Raw genomic sequence first — 23,635 nt, 5'->3', positions numbered from 1 at the left:
TGTGTGTGGAGGCCAGAGATCAATATTGGATGTTTGTCTTTACATTACTCTCATGGAATCCGGAACTTAGATTCTGCTGGACTGGCTGGCCAGTGTCTTAGTTCACCCAGAGTTGGGGTTACAGGCATGCTCTGCTGCACTGCACTCAGAGTTTATGGAGCTGCTTAGGGATGACCCGAACTGAACTTCTCATGCTTATCTGGGAACCATTTTTGTCCCTGAGCCCTCCTTGTATTTTAATGTAGCTGGTGGGATTCTTCTTTTTTCAGTTTTGGCTTTCTTTTATTTCTGAGATGGGATCTCACTATCCAATCTGGCCTCCATTTAGTCTCTTCCCTTAATCACTCAAGTGCTGGGATTATAGGCATACACCACCATGGCTGGCTGCTACTATAAAATTCTAAACGACATCTGTGGCTTACATCCTTCTGTGGACAGTGCTACAAGGAAGAGAACATTCAGTTCTTTGAGTACACAAGCACCAATCCACACAGACCCTGAAGCGCAGGGAGCTTTAGGCTTATCTCACACGGCCCAAGAGACCTGAGGTAGCTGCTTAACCCCTCTCTCCCTCCCATTTTTTCACCTGTACACCAAGAATAATGCTATCTTTTTTTATAAGATCACTGAGAGGCATTTGTGAGCTAATTCTTACAAAGTACCCAGCCTGGTGCCTGTGCCCAGTGGCTAAGAGTTTCTGTCTTGTAAACAACAGTTTAGTTCCCATCACCTATGTTGGGCAGCTTACAGCTACCTGTAACTTAGCTCTACAGGGCTCCAATCCTTTCTTTGAGCCTCACCTGGTACTTGCACATACCCCCATACACAGAAATGAAACATTTTAAAAGATGCTGGATCCCAGGAGAGCAACTATATGTAGGGCTCATAATTCCTGTCCATCCTGGGAATAGGTGGATAAGTCTACAGCTGTGCTACCAACAAAACAGAAAAATCCACTGCTCTCACTGAAGGGTAGGTCCCCATACTAGCAAGTAGTACTGTGTCTTGATGCAGCACTGAGCTGGCTCAAGTTTCTGCTGAGGCACTGTAAGAGATACTTACCTTCCATCCTTTCAGGAGGGGCCAAGCCAGCTCCGCTGGGTGGGCGCTGCCGGTTCCCTGAATGGCTGAGGCTGGGAGGGGTCACACCATATGATGTATACTGAAGGAGTGCATCCAAAAGCCAAAAGCAATCTGCAGTGTCAACAAGCACACTGTTTGTTTTATTTTTGAGACAGGGTTTCTCTGTGTATCTTTGGAGCCTGTCCTGGAACTAGCTCTTGTAGACCAGGCTGGTCTCGAACTCACAGAGATCCTCCTGCCTCTGCCTTCGGAGTGCTAGGATTAAAAGCATGCACCACCACTGCCCACCAAATATTATGTTTAAATTTTTCTAATTATTATTACTTGGTTACCTTTTCTCTCTCTCTTTTTTTTAAAGACAGGGTTTCTGTGTAGCTTTGTAGACCAGGCTGGCCTTGAATTCACAAAGATCTGCTTGCCCCTGCCTCTCAAGTGCTGGGATCAAAGGTGTGTCACCAACACCCGGCTTAACAGGCACACTATTTAGGATCCAGTTTGTAAAAGGAATCCCTCCAGGAGAATTGAAGAACACTAGCTCCTCCCATGAAAAGGGGGAAATGGAGATTCAGAAGTCAGAAGTTGAGGTCAATGTGAAGCTGATACCCTCATCGATACTCCTACTCTTGAGAATGTGTTTTCCATAGGCAGGGGTCCAGGACAGTCTGCTCCAGTACCAGCTGACTGTAAGTGGAGTTTACTCTATGTCTCAGGGCTCTGGGCAGCTCAGCCCCACTGTGAATGGCTTGGACTACCTGCCTGAGTGTCACACAGCTCCAGACAGCTCATGGGCAGAGACAGAACAGGGTTCATTGAGAGATGGCAAGACCATATAACACCCACTGAAAAAGAATAGCCTCCACAAAAGGAGCTCCAAGGACATGAGCTGCTGCTAAGGACCTGAAGCCATCCTGGGAACAGGTAATGGGTTTGAACTATAAGGAAACATATATAGGAAGGGGAGTTTAAAATCAGAGGAGAGAGTCAGTGGTCCTAACCAAGATGGTCAATTCTTTTCTGGACATCTCAGAGTCCAGGTCTGACACCACAAGCAACTCTCACTCAGAGCTGCAAAACGGCCTCCTCCTAAGAAAGCTGCAGATGCTCCCACTCCAGACCTGATCTCCCTCTGTCCACTCACTCCCTCCTATCCCCTATTCACCCAGCCCAAGTCCCATTAACACCTATTTGGACCACAGCAGCTTCATGAGTGGGAAAGGCTGTTTAAGTGCTCTGCTTTAGAAAAAGCATGCACTTCTGGCCAAGTGCCAAAAGCCCCCAAGGACCCAAAGAGCTGACATCTGAAATGTACAGGCACAGACAGTCCCCTTAGGCACTGAAATTTTAATAAAGACTCTAAACAGGAAAGCTCAGATCCTAAAGAGAATTTCTGTGGAAATAAAACATTAATCTCCTATCTGCTGTGACTTTAAACCTTACTTTTGGTTTAAAAAAATCATATTCTGAGGATTTACATAAGCTACTGAAATCCAATCAACATCAACTTGAATTTGGGGAAAGGTGCGGAATCTGGCATGTGTCTACTGCACCACTATCTGAGCACCTTCCAGTGGATGCAGAGTCCGAGGCAAGCCTGGTTTACCAGCATCTTCCCAGATAAAGACCTGTAGCACTGCCACTGTTCCTTCCTTAAAGTAAGAAAATGAAGTCCATACCCAAGCACATGAGCTGTATACTTGGTAGACACAAGAGACAGGATGCATTAATAGAGACAGGAGGCATAACAGAGAATTAACTGACTTCTTGCTTCCTGTCCTCAAGAAAATAACAGAGGCCTCTTACTGATAAAAGCTCTCAGCACCCCAAACTCTCAAATCTCACAACCTAGCAGGAAGCCTGAGAAGGGCAGAACGTGGGCCAACTAGGTTAAGGACTCTACTAAACAAGTGATAATGACTCATGCCCATGGGATGGGAAAATAGAGGAGGGTACTAAAGGCTGTAGAGGTTTTTGAATCATATGTGTTAGCCTTCAGGGATTTGCAGAAATATCCCCAGAAATCAAAGCACTTGGTACTCCCATGCCTGGCTCCTATGAGCAAGGTACCTGTTTATTTCTCCAGCTCTGGCCAGTATCTTTCCAGGGATAAAGGAAAGAGGACCGTGTACCCAAATCATTAAGCCTATGAGCTTCTCTTTTATGGCCATGCTGGGTCTTGAACCCAGGGCCTTGTATGTCCAAGGCAAGTGCTCTACCATTGAGCTGCTGTCCCAGCCCTCCTATGTGTTTTTTTTTGTTTTGTTTTTTTGATTTTTCAAGACATGGTTTCCCCATGTAGCTTTGGATCCTGTCCTGGAACTAGAACTAGCTCTATAGACCAGGCTGGTCTCAAACTTACAGATCTGCCTCCCGAGTGCTGGGATTAAAGGTGTGCACCACCACTGCCCAACTTCCACCTGTGTGTTCTTTTCTTACCCTTCTGTCTGTGACTGTCATCCAAGCAATTGGAGTCTCCATACAACACAATCCGGCCCCCACCTTCAGTTGGAATCTGATAAAGCCCCAAAATGGGCACATTTTCAACAACTGCTGTCTCTTGTTTTAAGACCTCCAATCCTGCAACAAGAACAGCAGTGAGAGTTCTCTGAGGGAGTAACTGATTTTCTCCTTGCCACTCGGCCTGAGATTTGATCTACCTGACACAAGACCATCAAAATACAACATTCAATCAAAATAGTACAAATCTTCAGAACAGGGAAGTAGTATTTTAAACATTAAAACTAGTGTCCACAAATGCAGCCTGTACTGGCATCTTGGGCTCTATGCTGTAGTATAAGAGTGGGACAAATGTAGCTAACTTTAAAATGTGTGTCTGTCTACCTGCCATTCAGATGTGAGACATGACAAAGCACATATATTAGCAATGAAATGTTTAATGAATCAAGATGTAAAAAAGTACCAATGCCCTGGACAGCTGCCAACAGCATAGCCACATTAAGTTTAGCCTATGCAAACCCAAGTTTACCCTACTAGGTACCAGAAACCATCAGAGTCTGTGACTATTCCTATAGCCAACTCTCACATGCCTCACCTCTATGGAGTGAAATAAGGGATTTAACAGGGCAGACACAGATGGCCATGGATGTACTTACATTGAGTCTCAAGCTACATAAAGAGTTTTGTTTTTTTCCCCTTCTTTGTCCTGTTTTCCTTTTTTGTTGATACTGGGGCTTGAACCTAGGACTGGTTAAGCACTCTACCACTGAACCACATCCCCACCCCTTTCTTTCTAAGTTCAGATCAGATGGGATGTCCTGCTAAGTCACCCATGCAGGCATCAAGCTTATGATTCTCCTGCCTCAACCATTGTCAATAGTTAGGATGAGGCGCCTGAGCCACCTTTCTCAACTTTGACAATAAGGCCTTTTCTGCTCCAACATGACATGCACTATTAACATCCTGCCTTTTATATCCAAAGACTATCAAAGTCAATACCAAACAGTTTACTTTTTAGACTATACTAAAACACAAAATAAAGTATACACCATTAAATCTACTTTGTTATCCCCTTTGCCAAAATACTGAACTGCAAGAGGCAGTGAGCAAGCCAGGAGGCCAGGACTCTTAGCCCCAGAAGTGGCAAGCCTGTGAGAGCAGCATTTAGAAAGCACTAACTTATGATGAGCTGGGTGGGCTGCAAAGATAAAATTAACTGGTGCATAACTGGGGCCACAAACAGTTGAGAAACACTGTTTCATATTTTCAAATGACAAAACAGTTATCCCGACTTGGTATGGCTATTCATTCTCCAGACAGACCATCAGTTTTTAGGAGGAAATGGCTCCTCCACCAATACATATTCACAAGCTGTCACATGAAGCGTGTTAGTCTTCTGGCACTTAGCACAGCTGAGACCTATGTTACAGCTGAGAATTCCAGCTCTGGAGTGACAGCCATAGGAAGGTTCTGTCCTACTGTACTGCATCTCACTTTCAAAACCAGAGGCAGTCTAGTTTGTCCCTGCTCCACTCAGCAGGTGGGTTCTGTGCACTCAGCAGACTATTACCCACACTAGGGGGCCTGGCCCAGACTTGAGAGATGTCTGCTGTGGGCAAACACTGACAAATAGCAATGCCCCCTGAAAAGGAAGATAGTAGTAGTGTTGTTTTTAGTTTTTGGTTTTTGTTTTGATTTTTCTTTTTCGAGACAGGGTTTCTCTGTGTAACAGCTCAGGCTCTCCTGGAACTCACTCTGTAGACCAGGCTGGCCTCAAACTCAAAGAAATCTGCCTGCCTTTGCCTCCCAAGTGCTGGGATTAAAAGTGTGAGTCAGTCACCACTGCCTAGTGGAAGATAGTGTTTTTAAGTAGAGTCTTCATCAAGCTAAAGACTCTCAAAATCATCAAGACTATGTTACAAGAGTGCACCAATCACAGAAGAACAACCATTAGATTGTGACCAAGACATTTTGAGCCCTGATATGGAGAAATCCCATTTCTTTTGCAGATGATACACACATATTCAAATTATCAGCAAGAGTCTATCATTTTGGAATCCCCCAGTGTCTATACAATAGAATACAAATACTACTACAGTGAGTTTTACTAGGAACCAGAGCAGATGGAAGGGAAGGCCTGGACTACTAGTGGCATTCCTAATGCCCAACAAAGCATGCAGAAGTGGGCTGTGAGCAGCACACAGGTTGCACTAAACCACTGAAGTAGACACTTGAGAAGAATGTAGTCGGTGAAGTGCACAGTAAATCTCTGGGGGAGGAAGATGGGGATAAAGGACACTTTCTTTACCTTGGTCCTTGAAGGTCTGTGTGATCACGACACCATCTTCTGGAAACTTGGCGATGCTGCATCCTGACGCATAATACACTGGAAAACAGTTGTTCACCATTAAGGGAACAGACACACCCAATACTTAACTCACTGACCCAGCATGCATTTCAGACATGGTCTACATCACTTATATTTATTTTTAAAGGTTTTTCTTGTGCTTTGTTTGTTTGTTTTTAACCTGAAGAGACAAACAGCTATTGCCTGTCGCACTTCAACTAAAAGTAATCATCTCAAACTTCAAGTAAAAAAATGCTGGTGACATACAGTTTCTCAACAGATTTTTAAGAAACATGCAAATAAACACTTCTTTTGTTGGAAATAGGGTTTTCTTCAAAAACCCATCTCTTGCTCTTGGCTCCCAAGTCCTGGAATTTACAGGCATGAACCACCATGCCTAATTTATGTGGCAGTGAGGATGAAGCCCAGGGCTTTGTGCAGCTAGGTAAGCACTCCATCAACTGGGGTACATGCCCAGCTCTGATGGGGATTGAACCCAGGTCCCTGTACATGCAAGACAAGTGACCACTGACCTACAGCCCCAGCCCTAAATGTGCTTTTTGAAGACACTGATTAGATCTTTCCACACTACAGTTCATTTATGAATGCCATCTCTCCTTCAAAAGCATGTAGCTCAAACCCTCACCCTTCTGCCAACTCCATGCCTCTATATACAGACACAAAGTCTTACTGTCATGATTTGCCAGGGCAAACTCCCCTTCATAAAGGCCGTCACTGAATCCCATGTTCCACACAGACAGCAGCTCGTTCAGGGCTGGGATGTTGGCTCCTCCGGTATCTGGCATCCACCACTGCCTATAAAAGTGGCAGCAGGCAAAAAGAAGGCAAAAATTAAAATCCTCCCATACACTTCCTCTTTCCTTGACAAAGCATGGTGTCTTCTGTCACAATCCAGTCCACACATACATACGAAAGTGTCAACTGAAGCAAGCTGTTTGGTTTAAGAAATATATAAAACCTACTGCCTCAGCAAATGTGTAGAACACATTCAAGCTTTCTTTTATGAAATTAAAATCAGAACTTCACTGGCACGCAACCCAGACAGGCCTAGTCTAGACCTAGCCAGTGAAGGAGAAGTGAGAAAGGAGGACAGATATGCCAAAGAAAACCCTTAACACACACAGTGTTTATAGCACTCTAGCACTCAGCAGGTAACTACACAGGTCTCTTTGAGTAGCAGTTCCTTCAGTACATGTAATTTTCCTGTGTTCAGTATGAAGGATGCAGGATGCAGGACAGGACAGCATGAAACAAACCAAAGCACAGTATCTGGGCTCAGGGAGCAAAGACAATGACCCCCTAATTAGCACTGAGTCCAGAAACCTCTGTCTCTCCACAAGGAACTTTCTCCATTCACATTCCACCACCTAGAAAGACCAGCCCAAGTTAAGAGAGTCATACAAGAGCTCACTGGGTTCCCCAAATCCAATTGCTATGCAAATGCCAACTGCAACCATACCTTGTGTTTTCATCGTAAAATTTCACTTTCCTCATAACAGAAGTGTTGTACCAGTCACTGAAGATGACGAGGGAAAGGCCATTGTCCACATCCCTCCTCAGCTTGGCAATCTCCTCTGGGAAGTATTCTTCTTCACTGTCCACCATGAGCAAAGTGCCTGATGGGAGAAGAGCCGCAGCTTGACAACTGTCGTGTCTCAGAGGCAGAAGACACTCAGAAGCGCCACCTCTCACTGAGTCCTCCCTAGGAGTCTGGCCACTGCCACCCGGCATCACTACAGAGGGAAGAGACACACGGCCAGGACCATGCAATGCACAAGGACCAGCTAACTGTGCTCTTTGGTTTTCATTTTGCTCAATGTAAAGATTTTTCATTACTTTAGGAAAGAGTAATGTACAGTGATAGTATTTAAAAAACAAACAAACAAAAAGGACTGGGCCAGTGAGGTGGAACATAAAAGCTCCTTCCAGCAAACCTGAGAATTCAATCCATAAGAAGGAGAAAAGGGACTCCTCCAAGTTATCTTATGACTGACTGACTGACTCACACACACACACACACACACACACACACACACACACACACACACACACACACACTATATATATATATCTCACAAATGTGGTAAAGAAAAGACTACAAATCTCTGTCCACAGCCAGTTCTGCATTCAGCTGAGAATTCCAACCATCACTACGTGGGGAGCATGAGCATCACAGAGCCTTGTTTTCCACCTCCACTTGTTCACAGGGACTACTCCAGGCTCCCTTTATCAGCCCACCAGTGAGCACTGTGGGAACAGTCAACACATGTAAGTTGTGGGTTGACAGGCATGGCCAGAAAGGCTGCTCACCATACTGTGTGGCGTCAAAGCATGTGAATGGGGCGCCGAGCACCTCCACGAAGTAGCCCATGCTGCGCAGATGCTGGTACATGTCCCTGAAGTTGGTGTGGACATGGTCGCCATTCCTGAAAAGCAACAACCACAGTGGTCAGATGACTACTCTCCACTGCTTACCACAGGAGGCCAGGACAGATCCCAGTAGTGGAGCCCAAGAGCCAGCCTTTCCAAAATTGCATCATTTGGGTCAGACAAGCTAAGGTGGTAACAAGACAGAGCATGGCATGTGCAGATGATAAAATGATACAAGGACAAGACTTAAATTGTCCTGAGCAGTACTTTAGAGGTACACATTAATTTGCTAGTAGTCACCTGCATGTGACAATCACCACAGGGACGCAAATACTGGCGCACTCTGTGCAGGTTAAGCGCAAAATTCCCTATTACCTTGGCTTCCTTTCCTTTCCAAACATGCTCACTTCCCTGCAATCTAGATCAACTGTTTAAATGATGGGGGAAAAAAACCAAAAAACCAACCAGCCAACCAACCAACCAAACAAACCCCAAAGCCCATCTCCTCAGTCATGCCCACTTGACAGGCTCCTGTGCAGGGCCATGGCCTTGCCTGAAGTCAGTTTCCCCTAATCCTATCATTTGTCTCTCATCTGAACCCACCACCCTCCCTTTCAGGAAAATTTTACTTTAAAAGACAAATCTGAAGCTAGAGAGAGAGCAGTGGTTAAATTGGCTGTTCTTGTAGAGGTTCAATTTCTAGCACCCACATGGCAATGCACAACCATCTGTAACTCCATTTCCAGGGGATCTGATACCCTTTTCTGGCCTCTGCAGGCAGTAGGCATATAAATGATACACAGACATACATACAAATAAAACATCTATGCATATAAAAATTTTTATATTAAAAAGGCAAATTCAACTCTGTAAGAATCCTGGTCAAGCAGGGCATGGTGGCACATGCCTTTAATCCCAGCACTCAGGACGTAGGCAGACAGTTTTCTGAGTTCAAGGCCAGCCTAGTATACAAATTTCTAGACAGCCAGGACTATACAGAGAAACCTTCTCAAAAAGCAAAATAAAAAAGAATGCTGGTCAAGCAATTGGATACCTTTCTCCCCCACACACGATCACCATGGACAGACTGAAGCAGGCTGTGGAGAGCGCCTTCCTTCTCATGGTCATGGTGGCTGACATATGATAGATGGTATGCAGAGAAGCAAGACTTGACAAGAGGACAGGGACAACATTCAGGCCTCAGCCAGAACCAAGGAAGGCAATACATGGAGTCAAATGAAGGCCACACATGGGAGGACAGGGGGGCAGAGCCTGACAGAGGGATCGACCAGACTTGTCAGCTGACTCAGTGGTAGACAGGGAAATAAGACAACTGAGGATGACACCTGTTTCTGCTGCACAAGTGCATGTTTAGCTAGGCTCCCAAGAGTGGCAGGAGCAAGGACACACAGCCCTAGGGTGATAGGGCGCAGGCAAAGCTGCTGCTTACCAGTCTAAAGGATCATTCTTCATCCGCAAGTTGTCCCTGGGGAAGTAGCCTGGGGGATAGCGGAGGTTGTGATACTGGTCCCAGAGGACTCTCTTGCTTCGAGGAGGAGTGGGAATAATCTTCACCTTAATGGGAAGCTTCACTGTGGAAGTATGCTCGGCACCATTTTTTGCCTAATAAATAAAATGGATAGAACAGAAACTTGAAATGTACCCCCCTTTCTGAATAACTCTTAGTTCAGGTTTTAAAATATCTTTTCTTCTTTCCTTTGTTTTTGAGGTAAGATCTCAAACTCAGAGAGCTGGAGAGATAGCTTAGTGGTTAAGAGCACTGGCTGCTCTTCCAGAGTACCTGGGTTCAATTCCCAACACCCACATGTCTGCTCACAGCTGTCTGTAACCTCAGTTTAAGGAGATCTGACCCCTCCCAAGGATATACAGGCAGGCAAAAAAAAAAAAAAGCAATGCTCATTTAAAAAAAAAGATCACCAACTCTGGATCTTTCTGCCTTAGCTTTCAGATGCTGGGATTACATGCAACAGTACCATACTGTGGTTATAAAGGTTGTTTCTATTTACAATCTAGCCCACATAATTTAAATATAAGAATATACGACAAGAACCTATGTTCACATGTTGCAATTAATTCTGTTCAAACTCAAGAGCTGACTTAAAATTCAGTCATTTTGTTCCTAAAAGCCATTAGAGCAATGCAAGACCAACCCTGCATTTGTTTCTTGGGATACTAATTCAGATGCACTAATTTTGAACTTGCAATTAGGCCCAAGAAGGTCCTGTTTGCTGTGAGACAGCAGCAGAGCATGAAGCACAGAGAGGGGTTAAAACACAGCTGCTCTGGAGGCCCTGGGCCATGGTTCATAGACAATTAAGCCAATCCAGTCAGCCTCAGTGATAAGTGATCCATTAAATGGAAATCCTCAGCACTGAATCTGTCTCCCAGCCCCCTCTCCTGGTAGCAGCTGGTAAAGGATAAGAAAAACAAGTTACTTCTTGGTGCACCCTTACTTCCGTCTCTGCTGGGGAAGCCACTGTGATCATGATGTGACCCTGTGCAATGCCTTCCCAGGAAGCTGCCTTCTTGGTCACAGAAATGGAGATGGCCAGGTAGCCTGACCAAGGCCATAACACCGAGGAGTAGGAGAAGGCCACTTCAATGTTGTCTCCATTCTGTGGTAAATAGGGCCGCCACTCAGGCTGTCGGAAAAAGAGAGCAGGCCAAAGGTGAAGTGAGCTGTGTGGAATGCAAGTGAGCTGACCTGGCTGCTGAGGACTATTTCAGTGCACTGGGTAGATGAGTCTTGGACACAGACACAACATTAGCAATCCCCAACACCACTGCTGTGGGTGTTCTACTCCACCATTTTGTAAGAAATAGAGTACACTTGTCAAGAGTTCTCTAAGAACTTGCATCAGAAGAAAGAAGTAACACAAGCGACAGACACCCCTAGATCAGTCCTCAGAGTCACACTGACTGAAGTGTCATAGATGCCAGTTGTCACCAACCAAATCCTGCAGCTAATGAGGGGCACCTGGAGGGAGAGCTGTGCGCTGGCTGTAGGTGACTGCCCGGCTGTGTAGTACATACACCCCACCACAGGCCAGAGGAGAGAGGAGAGGGAGTCATGAAGAGATCACCTGGAAGTCACGCAGACCCAAGTACTGACGTCCTCAAAAGTCACAAAGCCAGAGTCAGGGCAGCTGCCTAAGTAATTTGGCATAGCTAAAATAATAAACAAATACAGTTCTGGAAAATAGATCCTGCAGGATATAACAACACAAAACCCAGCTTTAATGACTACTCTGGTTGGCAACTAAGAAAAAAGAATTTAACTTCCATTCAATATTAGCTGATGAACAAACAATGTTTAATCATGTAAACAAGAATTAGTATAAATATAAAACTGACTTTATTAAACCTCTGTAGGGGGTTTATATTTTTTTTCAAGCAACAGAAAAGAATCACAAAGATGAAAATTCAACTATATCAAAATATTAAACTTTTACAGAAGAAGTGAGGATTAATAAAAACAACCACAGTAAGTCATATCAAAGAACAAGAAAACGGGGGTACAAAGTGGGGAGAACACTATAAAAACCATAGTAACAGCTATCTTTTCCAAGATACAGAGACCCTATAAGAACAGAAGGGGAAATTCCAACTCCAGTCAAAAGTGGGAATGGAAACACAAAGGTAATTGGCACTGAGAGACGAAAATTAGTAAACACATATAGAGGTACAATCTTCACTAACTAGAGCACCTATCCCCCAAATCAATCTCAAAATCAATCCTCCCTCCCTCCCTCCCTCCCTCCCTCCCTCCCTCCCTCCCTCTCTCTCTCCTAAAAGCAGTGGTGCCGGGCATTGGTGACTGGTGACGCAAGCCTTTAACCCCAGCACTTGGGAAGCAGAGGCAGGCGGATCTCTGTTGAGGCCAGCCTGGTCTACAAAGCGAGTTGCGAGTTCCAGGACAGCCTCCAAAACAATACAAAGAAACCCTGTCTTGAAAAACCAGAAGAAGAAGAGAAAAAACAAACAAACAAAAACAGTAGCAACATCCACACAATGGATATCACTCAGCCATAAAAAGGAGTAAACCACTGAATGGTGCATGAGGAACCTTGAGAACATTTTTCAGTGAGAAAAGCCAGTCATAGCAGGACACACACATGTCCTCTAGTATGGACTGTTCAGAGCAGGCAAACCAAGAGATGGAAAGTAGACTAAGCCAGGTGTGGTAGTGCACACCTTCAATCCTAGCATTTGGAAAGCAGAGGCAGGTAGATCCCTGGGAATTTGAGGCTGGCCTGATGTATATAGCAGTTCTAGGGCTACACAGAGAGACAAATACAAAATGTTGTCTCAAATACAAAAAAGAAAAAGAAAAAAAAAAAAGACTGAGGATCACAGGGACTGGGGAGAGGGATGGGAGAGGAGGAACAAAGTGCTGATGGCTGAAGTATCTTTAGGAGTGACAGAAATATTCTTGAATGTCATGTTGGTATAGCCATGTGAATACTAACACACTGACAATTGAAAAGATCTTCATGAAATACAACCCTGAGAAAGATGTGTTACCCAGTACAGGCATGGTGCAGATACCCCATAAGCACTACCAGCAGTAGTCTACAGAAACATCACCAACAACTGTAGCACACCCACACCCTGACTCAAGATTCTCATCTATGGACTTCATACTGAGGAAATAACTCAGAAGAAAAGAAAACTCTGTGCATAATAGCAAAATACTTACATATAAAAGTCACACAACTGTTCAAGCAAGAGCATACAATAACCAAATGATAACCCCCCATCATGCTGAAACATTGGTGTATTTTCATATGCTTATTGTAGAAAGACTGAAATAAAATTTTGCTCACTACACAATGACAACCAACATGGCATACTGCTGCAATAAGGTCTGTAAAAGAGTATGTTTTAAACAACAGTTGAGAACTTGAGGTGGAAGTCGGTTTTCTATGCTTTCCCCTCTATCACTGTGATGTCAACATAGTGAGTGGTTACAAAATTGTAAAAGTAAAATTCCAAACAAGGACCAGACTTTAAAACATGAAGGCCTATTCATGGTCACTAAGGAACAAAGTCGTTTTTAGCAGCTCTGCTGTTCAGGAGCCAAATTCAGAGAATAAACTGAGGCCCTGACTTTTCTGTAGAGAAGCAGGTATGACTTTCTATATACAAAAGAGCTGCCCACCACCACTCTGTAGACCAGGCTGGTTTCAAACTTAAGAGATTTGCCTTCCTCTGCCTCCCAAGTGCTGGGACTAAAGGTGTACGCCACTATACCCAGCTTAGCTCTTTCTTAATTTCAGGAGGGATAACTAAGGTACAAAAGTCTGGGCCATGTCACACAGAAGTTTCACCTTATCCACAATTCTTCCTGTAACTCCCATGCCATTGAGGATGGTGACATTAACGATTGTTGGCATTCCTCCATAGTAGATGGGCTGGGAACAGTAAGGCCACATGTAGGGACACTCAGTCAGGTCGATGTAGCTAGGGCTCAAGCTGAAACAACGAAGAAAGTGTTAGTGTAGACCACATCAGAAAGCAATGGGAAGCAGCAGCAAGTTGGGCACAGGCAGCACAGTGGAGCTACATTCTGTAGGGCTGCCCTGGCTGGCACTAGCAGTGTGCCCTCTAGAGCTCCCTGACTGCTGGAGTAAACAGCAGATAGGCAGGAAGCACCTCCTGTCTTCTACAGTCGGGCTGTCAGCTGATATGGCAGCAAACCATAGACTCAAGTTGCAAGAGGCTTTCTTGAGCAGAAACACACCCATGTACCAACACAACCTGCTGCTCGGTCAAAGAGTCAGCTCTATGAAACCTTACCTGGGGCCTGGGCAGGAGGGTCGAGCACAGGAAGCCTACAGACTCCCTGCTTACCAGCTGCCTTTCTCACTTACAGCAGATTCCTCTGTACTCTTGCTCTGCTGTACTAGACACCCTCAGCTGATGCCCAGATGTGCACAAGTACTGACACAATGATCCTAAACTTACTTTCAGGTGTTGTGTCTATAATGCATCTGTGTCAGGTTAACACTATTCCTAGCAAGCACTGGTGTCAGAGATCTGTGCAGGTAAAAAGACACACAGGAAGTAGATACGGCAGACTGACAGTGGGCATATGGCTCTATTTCTTGCTTCATCACTCTCATGATGGCACTCATCTTGAACATACGGGAGCAACTGAATTACTATGTAAAATCCTAACATTTTCTTTATGTACAAATTTTCATGTTCAAGTGCACATGTGGGTATGCACATAGACACCTGAGGTCAACCTCAAATAGTGTTCCTCACAATGGATGGATGTTCAACTTATTTTGTGGGGTAGGGTGTCTCACCAGAGCCTGAGTCTCATAGATTCAATTAGACTGGCTGACCAGCAAAGCTCCATGGATCTCTGCCAGATTATATGAGTGGGTCACTGCATTCAATTTTTTCGTATGTATTCTGGGGATTGAATTAATAATCTCATGCTTGCATAGCAAGTACTTTACAGATTGGGCCATTTCCCTAGCTTTACAAACAACATCTTTAGAGCTATTCTGACTTCTATGGAGAACTATAACCAACATGTGTCGCATTTAGCCATTTCTAATATACCACCTAGTCTCACTTCTAGTGGCTGTTTGTATGACTATCATCATCTGAATTAATAAAAGTACCTATGCTCTATGAACACTTTAAACCAAGTAGCATGAGCAAGCATAATTCAGTACCACACAAAGAAAACAGCACACTATGGCCAAACAATAGTAGTTTCAGTAATGAAAGACTGATTTGATGTCAGGAAGTCTAATCTACAGGCATCTTATCGATGCTGACCTGTTCTACAAACTTCTAAGCTTTGCCTTGATGTGAAACACTAAAAAAACCAGCAATTAGGAATTCCTACATGGTAAAACCTATACTGAGTCCCAAAGGCAGCACTGGATATAGTGAAGAAATACTGAGGAGCCACGTGGGGACTCCACTGCTCCCAGTCAAAGCTATCAGCACAATGTTGGAGACATTTACCTAGTCCAAGTGGACAGAACAGTCAACAACTACCTTAAATTTTTAAAGAAGTTTTAATTATGTGTGTGTGTGTGTGTGTGTGTGTGTGTGTGTGTGTGTGTGTGTGAGAGAGAGACTGTATGTGGGTATCTTCATCAAGTGCAGGTGCCTACAGAAGTGAGAGGCATCAAATCCCTCTAAAGCCGAGTTATTAGCAATTGTCATATACCCAATATGGATGCTGGGACCCACACTAAGGTCTTCCATAAGAATAGTACACACACTTAAACACTGAGCCATGTCTCTAGCACCAAAAAAGGCTTAACAATTGGTAAGGAAAAACAGAACTACCTGCTTCCAATTACATGATATGTCAGTATACCTGGAAAATTAGAGAATCTACAAACAAACTGAATCAAGACATAATTCACAAGACAGAAGGATATTAAATTATAAGAATTACTTCAACCAGCTAGAAGCTGGTTCAAAAGAGAAAAGTCTGGCAATAATGAGAATAAAAAGATTAAACACTTAAAGTTACCAAGCAATATGTGAGACCTACAGGATTCTGTATAAAGCCTCTTAGGAGACACAAAAACCTTGAGCAAATGGCACAGTCATTATGAGCAAATACTGGGCCTAGAGAGTCTCAACAGAGCACCGTCCGTTCTTCTAGAGAACCCGAGTTTGATTCCCAGCATCCACATGGCAACTAACAAAGGTCTGTAACTCTAGTTCACAGGAACTATACACAAGTGGTGGACAGATATACACCCATCCACATAAAATAGAAAAAGAATGGTTTTGCAAAGGACCCAAGTTTGGTTCTCAGCACCCATGTCAGACAGCTCACAACTTCGGGGATTAGATGCCCTCTTGTGGCCTCTGTGGAAACTGAACTCACATATACAACACCCCCAACCTCCCACAAACACGATTAAAAACATACTAAAACAAATCATCCCTCTTCAGCTGATTTAAACTTGTAAACCAATTAAAATGCTAACAAGCTTTCTTTTGGATGAGCCAAGTTGCTATGAAAAGCCAAATAATGAAAAGCCTCCAAGAAGATGAACAATAGGGACCAGCCCTACTGTACGGTAAAACACAAATAAAAGCTCAACAGAACAGAGTGGCTGTGGCATTTGGACAGAGCAGTAAACTGACGCTGAGAGTCCAGACAGGTCCAAATCCATATAAAGGTCAAATGTACTCCAAGGAGTCCTGGACCAGAAGGGCTTGTGTGGGACCTAGTATACAATGCTATCTAGGTGGCATTCCAGACTGGGCAGCTTGAGTTGGTGCCATTAAGATGTCAATATTAGGGGAAGCTGGGAGGCGAACTTCTGGGTTCTCAGTACTATTTGTGAAACTCAGATATAAATCTAAAAATCATCTCTAAATAAAAGGTGAAAAAAAGAGTTTTGGTGAAAAACAGAAGATAAACCCACTGGAGACCATCTGGAATGTAAGCAACTAGCTCATTGCTCTAAGAGTCAAGGCATAAATGACAAAACACAAACAAATTGCCAGGGGCCGAGACCAGGCTAGCAAATTACATTGTAGGGCCTGGAATTCCAATTGGACAAAGAACACAAGGGTAAGCATAGAGTCTGAGTGGCTACAGAGACCTTATCTACAAAGCCAGTGTTATACATGACTCTCAACAATTGTGTCAGCTCAGCTAAGCTATTATCCCTCCCTCATGGGGGAAGCTAGGCAAATAGTATATGACAATTCTATTTTTGCAAATTTTCTTTAAACCTAGGTTGTTTCAAACATGTTAAGGAAACAGAAACCATATTTTGCCACATCCATTACGGTAATATAGTGAGTGTCACCATGTCAACAGAAGTCAGGTTTTTTGCAGGCAGCACCTGGTAGAAGCAGCTCACAACCTTACAACTAAGCTTGACTGAGTGTAGGGGCCACCACTCCTGATGTCAGACTACTATTATGTGCAGAGGAGCCCCAAGGGCCTGGGACACCATCACATACCCACCTTGCCTGTGGTTTGTAGCTGCTGAGGATCTGATAGGCTCGCAGCAGATCCAGCTTGCCATGGCCTTGCTCAAACATGTTGACACCAGGAAGTCTCCGGGCCGATGCAATCAGGGCTTGCTTCACACTGGCAGGATTCACCAGCTCCCGTTTCTGCACTGTGCTGGGAGAAGAACAGCAGTATTTGCTCGTTTTCTTTTAGTGTAGGATGAAAACCAATCTGCCTCTAATCTGAAAAAGGGTCAGCATGTAGCCTGCAGTCTGTTTTGTATTTAGAAGGACTTCCTGGTCCAGTGGAGCCATGAGATGAGAATACCATGAACTACATGGGTCCTTGGGTCAGGCCTGACCACACAACTTTTCTCAGCAGTGACTGTGTAGGCTCATGCCTATTTATATAAGATGCATGAATAATAAAGTTTCCTGATAATCTGATTAAGTAGGTCACACAGATCACAGGAGGCAAAACCATCCAAGAGGTGCAGGCTCCCCAGAAAGGGACACCAGCTGGCTGGTTAGGAGATGGAAAGAAATACAGGTGGATATTGGAAAGGGACCCAATTCAGGGTGGGCAGGAGGTACAGGGTGAGGGAGGACTGCCTCTAGTGCCAGTCCTTGTCTTTGGTTTGGGATTTGGAGGCCTGGCGCCACTGTAAATATGCCATCATTAGACTGCGCCTCAACACACTGACATGTAGCCTTGTTTGGCCAGCTTGGTTTACTATAACTCTGCAAGGTTCATGTTTTCTTATCTATGTATCGCATACAAGTAAGTTTTAGTGACTAGATTATAGGGGCAGTTGGCAGGCAAAAATGGACAACTTACTCTCCTACTTAGATCCCTAAATATTAACTAGTGACAGAGGTTGATCTGAGAGCCAAGGCAATCTTTTTAATGGGTAACCAGACAGTAAGAGGAGACAGTGGGACTAGCTTTTCGTGAGGAATGAGAGTACTACTAGAAGTTACAGGTCAAAAGACTCCATTTCCTCACTGAGCAGCATCTACCATACCGCAGCCTCCTGTAACCACAACTGCTGAATTACCACAAGGCATCTGATGTGAAGAGGTGAGGTGAAGGCTTCCTTAATGCTGAAACCGTTTGTGTTGCGAGTTTCTACTGGAACAGCAAACACAGCCTCCTCACCTTCCCACTCACTTAGCAGAGACAGATGGGCCCTACAGAGAAATGGGAAGCCCAACTTCCTGCTAACAATTATGTGATCAGTAAAAACAGATCAGTGTTTTCTGTTCCTAGAATCCACAGCACTAGAAACAAGAGCCCGTACTCAGCACATAGAAGTGTGAGTGAGCCAGGAAAGTAGAGTCTGCCTTTCCCTTTTACTGTTTCACAGGGGAGGCACATACTTATTTCTGGGCAATGCTGTCATTTTCAAACACCTGGCTATGACCTATAAGGGAAGATGAGGCAAGAGACAGACTGTTCCTGTCAACATCATTAATAACATAAACCAACAAGCAATTTGCTTAATTATCAAGTGAGCACAGAACACAAATTTCAAATATGTAGAGGTTTGTGTGTGTTTGTGTATGTGCATATTTGTGTCATTACAATATAGTACCTCAACAAAGACCTAACTAGAGAAGGAGAAAGCCGGATGTTAGGGGAAATGCAAGCACTTAAAGCCATAACTGAGATAAAGGGAGCACAGCCCATCTGACCACATGCCAGGGCAGGTGTGCTTCAATTCTGTTCTACCATGTTTTAGAAGCTGCTTCTAGTTTCATCACCTGCAGGAGGAAGGGCCGAGGACTAAGCTCCACTCCAACTACAGATGAAATTCAACACGACAGAATACGTGGCACAGAGACACTCGTCAGTCATCAAGGAAAGTGGCTGGCTGTCAGGACCTAAGTGGCTTCACAGCTCCTTAGCTAAGAGCACGGAAACAAAACGTGAGGTGATGGCTATGTTAACTTGCTTCAAAGCAGAAACCAGTTTTTCTCTGGGTCCCATGACATAATGTTATATATGTTAAATTTGCATAGAGTTTATTTAATAAGAAAAAATATGTCTTGCTAAGGAAATGGAGGATTCAGCAAGGAAACTTGCATACTTCATGTCCTTGCCTGACACACACAATGGGGAGAACAAAGTCCAGCCCATCACACAAATGTTATCTCCATCATGGAGCCATAGAGAGCTACAGATATATGCTCTGCAGGATGTTCTGGTTTATTCCAGCTTCCAGCTAGCACACAGAGGGGATCCTGCCTCCTATGAGAGATGGGAGAGCAGAGGAAGCAAAGGTCAGCTGTATAATACTCACCTTACTAACAAGGTGACAGCCCCAGCAACCACTGGGGAAGCGACACTGGTCCCTGAGAGTGCCCGGCAGCCCCCTTTCACACCGGAACCCCGCACTCCGGCACCATAGGTGACAATGTCAGGTTTCACACGACCATAGCCTCCTGGTAGTTCCTACAAACAAGGGTAGCTTGGTTTCTTATCACATCTAAAGCCCTTCGCCATGGAGGGTTATGTGTGAATAAAACCAGACATATTTAAATAGTCATCTGAAAAGATGCTGGTTGGAGTCTGAAAACAAGTTTTAGTGGTAGCACAGAAAATAAAATTGCTTTAGTATGTTTCATACTAAAATTAGCCAGGCAGTTATGGTACATGCCTTTAATCCCAGCACTCGGGAGGCAGAGGCAGGTGGATCACTGTGAGAAAACAAAAAACCAAAGTGTAATACTAAAACAGGAAAGAAAAAAAAATTTTTGCTACTACTTTAGTAATTGCTCAGATCAGAAAGCAGTCACTGAGAGAACCAGCAACCTGCTCTACCTTCTGATAATCTAATCGATACATCAGAGAACTAGGAAAACTAAAACCAAAAAATATTTACAAGTGTCTTCATAAGGAAAACCAGCACGTGGTTATGATTTGTGAGGACAGGCATGCCTTCAGACATTTCCTTCAGGTCCCTAAGAAGTAGGTCTATATGAAAATATCCACCCACCACCTTCCCAGTCTCTCTAGATATGGTTTTTCTGGATAGCCTAGACTAGATATGAACTTATGTATAATCTTTTATTCTAGTCTCCTTAGTGCTGGGATTACAAGTATGTGCCACCCTGCCTGGCCAAGAACTTACTACATTCTGTTGAGAAAAGGTATATCTAACCTATTTGAAATAAAAACCTTTTCCAGGCAATCAGTCATAAAAGGAGTATAGAAACACAGTCAAAGGGTAAAGACACTGTTGGCCACAGCACCATAAATAACTCAAACATTTCTTGGTAGCACTGAAAAACAAGTCCTTGAGGAAGGCCAAGTACCATGTACAGTTGGTAAAGGCTCTTACCCAGGGAACTACAGACTGATGCTGACAGATGCTCTATTTCTTGCTACCTGAGAGCACAAAGGGCATGCTGGGGAACACAGAGAACGCACAGCGCAGTGCAAGCCTGACTCAGAGTAGGGCCTACCAGACCAGACATCAAGGCAGTGAATGGGTCAGCTCCAGAGACAGCATCCTGTGTGTGAGGGACAGAGGCCTCGCAGGTAATAGAGCCCACACTGTACAACTGAAACTTCACAGAAGATATAGAGTGCTACAGGTTGCAAACAAGGCCTAAATGTTCCCAGGAATTTGCGACTCTTTCTGGGCCCTTCTTGAGAGCTCCCAGAGCTTAGCACAAATTAGAGCAATGAGACATGACCTGGCCCCAAAGAAGACTATGGGTAGGTGCTCCCTAGTCATCTCTTGAAGGCCAGGAGCAACCCAGTGCTGCTCTGAGGGAACATCTAATTTTGAACCTGAGGTAAAGAAGGGTGAAGTGATATACAATCAAACCCCATGCAGCCCAATCACTAACATACTGATACTGATTAAACATTGGACACAGTAAATGCAATGACCCTGTTGACAAAACTGACATTAACTATTCTTACTGGGCTTTCATTTTCACTTTAGTGCTAGGGATGGAGTTTGGGGTCTGGCACTTGCCAGCCAGTGTCCTCCCATGGAGCTAAATCACCAACCTCAGAATTGACTTCTTAAGGCCAGAGTTAAATCTGCGCTTGTATCGAGGAGAGTTGCTGTCTTTCTCCCAGTTTGGACAACTGAGTCTGAGTCTACTTCCCCATGTGAAATTCAGAAGACGGTAAAAAGACTGGAACTGGGGAATGCCACTCAGAGTTCACCCAGCATCTTCATGGCAGTTCAAACTCACTGAGCTAAGGTGGCCAGCCCTGAGAGTGCACACATCCATCATAGCTGGGCTACTTCTCTGCCTGTGCGCTGACAAATACATGTCAGGGCTGATAGACCAAGGGCTCCATGAGTCGTCACATTAGGCTAATATAGAAAAGCATACCCAGGTAGTCATTCCCCTGGAAGAAAAGCGGGCGATGTTATCTTCAAAGTCAATGCCACCCACTCCAATCACATCCATCTGATCAGCTGGATTATTCAGAGTGCTAAATTGAGACATACAAAAGAAAAAAGAAAAAAAAAGGGAAGAAAAATAATTTAAAATGAATAATTCAAACCAGGTCAAGTACTCCCAGGAAAAGCTAGGGCCATTTCTTAGGTTCTTCAGTACAAGATGTGTATAGCTTTGACTGAAGATTGCTCCTCAGAGCTGTCCTGTGAAATGCCACATTCCTGCACCTTCATGCTATAGCTGTAGTCTCTTTCTGGAAGGGCATCTGTTTGCTCTCTCTTTGCCACCTTACTCTTATGAATGGGGACCATCTTGGCCATGGACTTCCACAGAGCATACACATCAGTTTCTCACTCACCTACATGTTCTCACACTACTTTGGAGTCAATTGTTCTGCCTCTCTCACCAGATTAGATATTACATAAGATGAGCCCAGATCCATGGTTGTGTTGCCACACACAGGCAGACCCACTATATGTATGCCACCTCCAAGAGAATTTGAGGATAGCTACCATCAGCCTGCAGTCTTGAGCCATTAGATGACAGATGCATGTCAGGACCTCATGGCAGTAGATCTGCATAAAAAGCTACAGTAAAACAACTGACAAAAAGGTTTAGGTCATAGCCAGGCATGGTGGTGCACACCTTTAATTCCAGCATTCGGGGCAGAGGTAGGTGGATCTCTGAGTTTGAGGTCAGCCTGGTGCACACAGTGAGTTCTGGGCCAGCTAGAGCTGTCTAAAAAAATTTACATTACAAAGTCAAGATGAAGCTGGCTAGAAAGCAGGAGCACTTAAGAAGGTATGCAGCTTCACACATGACAGCTCTGCTCTAAGAACCTGGACAATGCTGTAATCACAACTGATTCCCAGGGGCTTCAGGGATGTGCAGTAAGATTCTAGAGCATGTGCCATCAGAGGCTCAAAGCACACCAGCCAATGCTACTCTGTAACCAAGGAGCCACTCAGCAGAAAGGCTTCTCACCCAGTGATGCTGCAAGTCTGCACATTTCCATGAAGGTAAGGAGCAGAAGCTAACAAAAGCACAAGGTAGAAGAACCTCCTACTGAAGTCAGCAGAGAACTGCCACTTCCCACCTCCATCGATGTGTCAATCCCTAAATCTCAACCTTTAAAAAATAAGGAAGGCACTGAGAGGGCCAGAGCAGGAAATAAAGAAGCCCTGTTAGGAATGAAAAGGGGGGCGCTACAGCTGCAGACCGACTTTCATCAGTCTGAGTGTCAAGGATGCAGGATCCAGACTCCTGGTAAAGAAAACGGGCTGCCTACCTCACTTCCAGGGCATGCATACATCCTCTGCCGGCACTGGGAGCACTCCTCCCATGCCAAGCTGTAAAATGGTTAACTTTTCATGAGCTAGGACACTGGGATGGGCCACATGCCACTGCTGCAGAGAGAGAAGATGCCTGGGTCCGTGAGTACTGTGAGCACATCAACAAGCCTACAAGGGACCACCCCTAAGATTCTCCTCCTCATCCATGCTAATTTCACAAGTCTCAGATCAGAAGCTCTCAGAGGTGACTGACTATCCACAACAGCAGCAGTGGTTCAGGAAGGGTTGTGTGACAAGGCAGTCAGAATGTCACAACACAACAACGAACAATGGGGAGACCAGCAGAGGAGACAGTAGCAAGAATCTTCAATTGCTTCTACTGGAGACACAGGTGGGAACCAGAGCTAAGGAAAATGTGCATGGGTCAAGAAGTTCTGGCAAAGAGCTGGCAAACTGCCATGGCACCAGTCAGGTGCCACATCTGTTTCTGTACACATAGCTTTAGCAGGACATGGCCAAGCTTGTCCATTTCCCTATCTTCCTGCTGCTTTGTCATCACAAAGGTAGAGACCATATGACCACAAAGCCTACACTATTTACTCTGTGACATCTGAGAAAGTTTGCCAATCCCAGCTAGAGTATCAAAGAACAATGTGTATTT

General features: G+C 44.5%; 1 protein-coding gene across 4 annotated transcripts in view; it reads right to left on the bottom strand.

Annotated features, from left to right (window-relative positions):
- Mbtps1 (membrane bound transcription factor peptidase, site 1) overlaps window positions 1-23,635 on the bottom strand; it is a 54,788-nt gene that overhangs the window by 5,954 nt on the left and 25,199 nt on the right. For all 4 annotated transcript variants that reach the window (XM_013115646.3, XM_040736100.1, XM_040736101.1 and 1 more), the window contains 12 exons: window positions 21,614-21,716; window positions 19,558-19,709; window positions 17,268-17,429; window positions 13,627-13,771; window positions 10,750-10,938; window positions 9,726-9,898; window positions 8,216-8,331; window positions 7,365-7,521; window positions 6,576-6,700; window positions 5,846-5,923; window positions 3,517-3,657; window positions 1,063-1,194 (listed from right to left, as the gene is read on the bottom strand). In XM_013115646.3, coding sequence (XP_012971100.1) covers window positions 1,063-1,194; window positions 3,517-3,657; window positions 5,846-5,923; window positions 6,576-6,700; window positions 7,365-7,521; window positions 8,216-8,331; window positions 9,726-9,898; window positions 10,750-10,938; window positions 13,627-13,771; window positions 17,268-17,429; window positions 19,558-19,709; window positions 21,614-21,716 — 1,673 coding nt within the window. The remainder of the gene's footprint in view (window positions 1-1,062; window positions 1,195-3,516; window positions 3,658-5,845; window positions 5,924-6,575; window positions 6,701-7,364; window positions 7,522-8,215; window positions 8,332-9,725; window positions 9,899-10,749; window positions 10,939-13,626; window positions 13,772-17,267; window positions 17,430-19,557; window positions 19,710-21,613; window positions 21,717-23,635) is intronic.

The sequence above is a fragment of the Mesocricetus auratus genome, unplaced genomic scaffold, assembly GCF_017639785.1.
Source record: "Mesocricetus auratus isolate SY011 unplaced genomic scaffold, BCM_Maur_2.0 Super-Scaffold_6723, whole genome shotgun sequence".
Taxonomy (NCBI): Eukaryota; Metazoa; Chordata; class Mammalia; order Rodentia; family Cricetidae; genus Mesocricetus; species Mesocricetus auratus.
The sequence above is the reverse complement of the archived record's forward strand: the minus strand, read 5'-3'. Positions and strand labels throughout refer to the sequence as shown.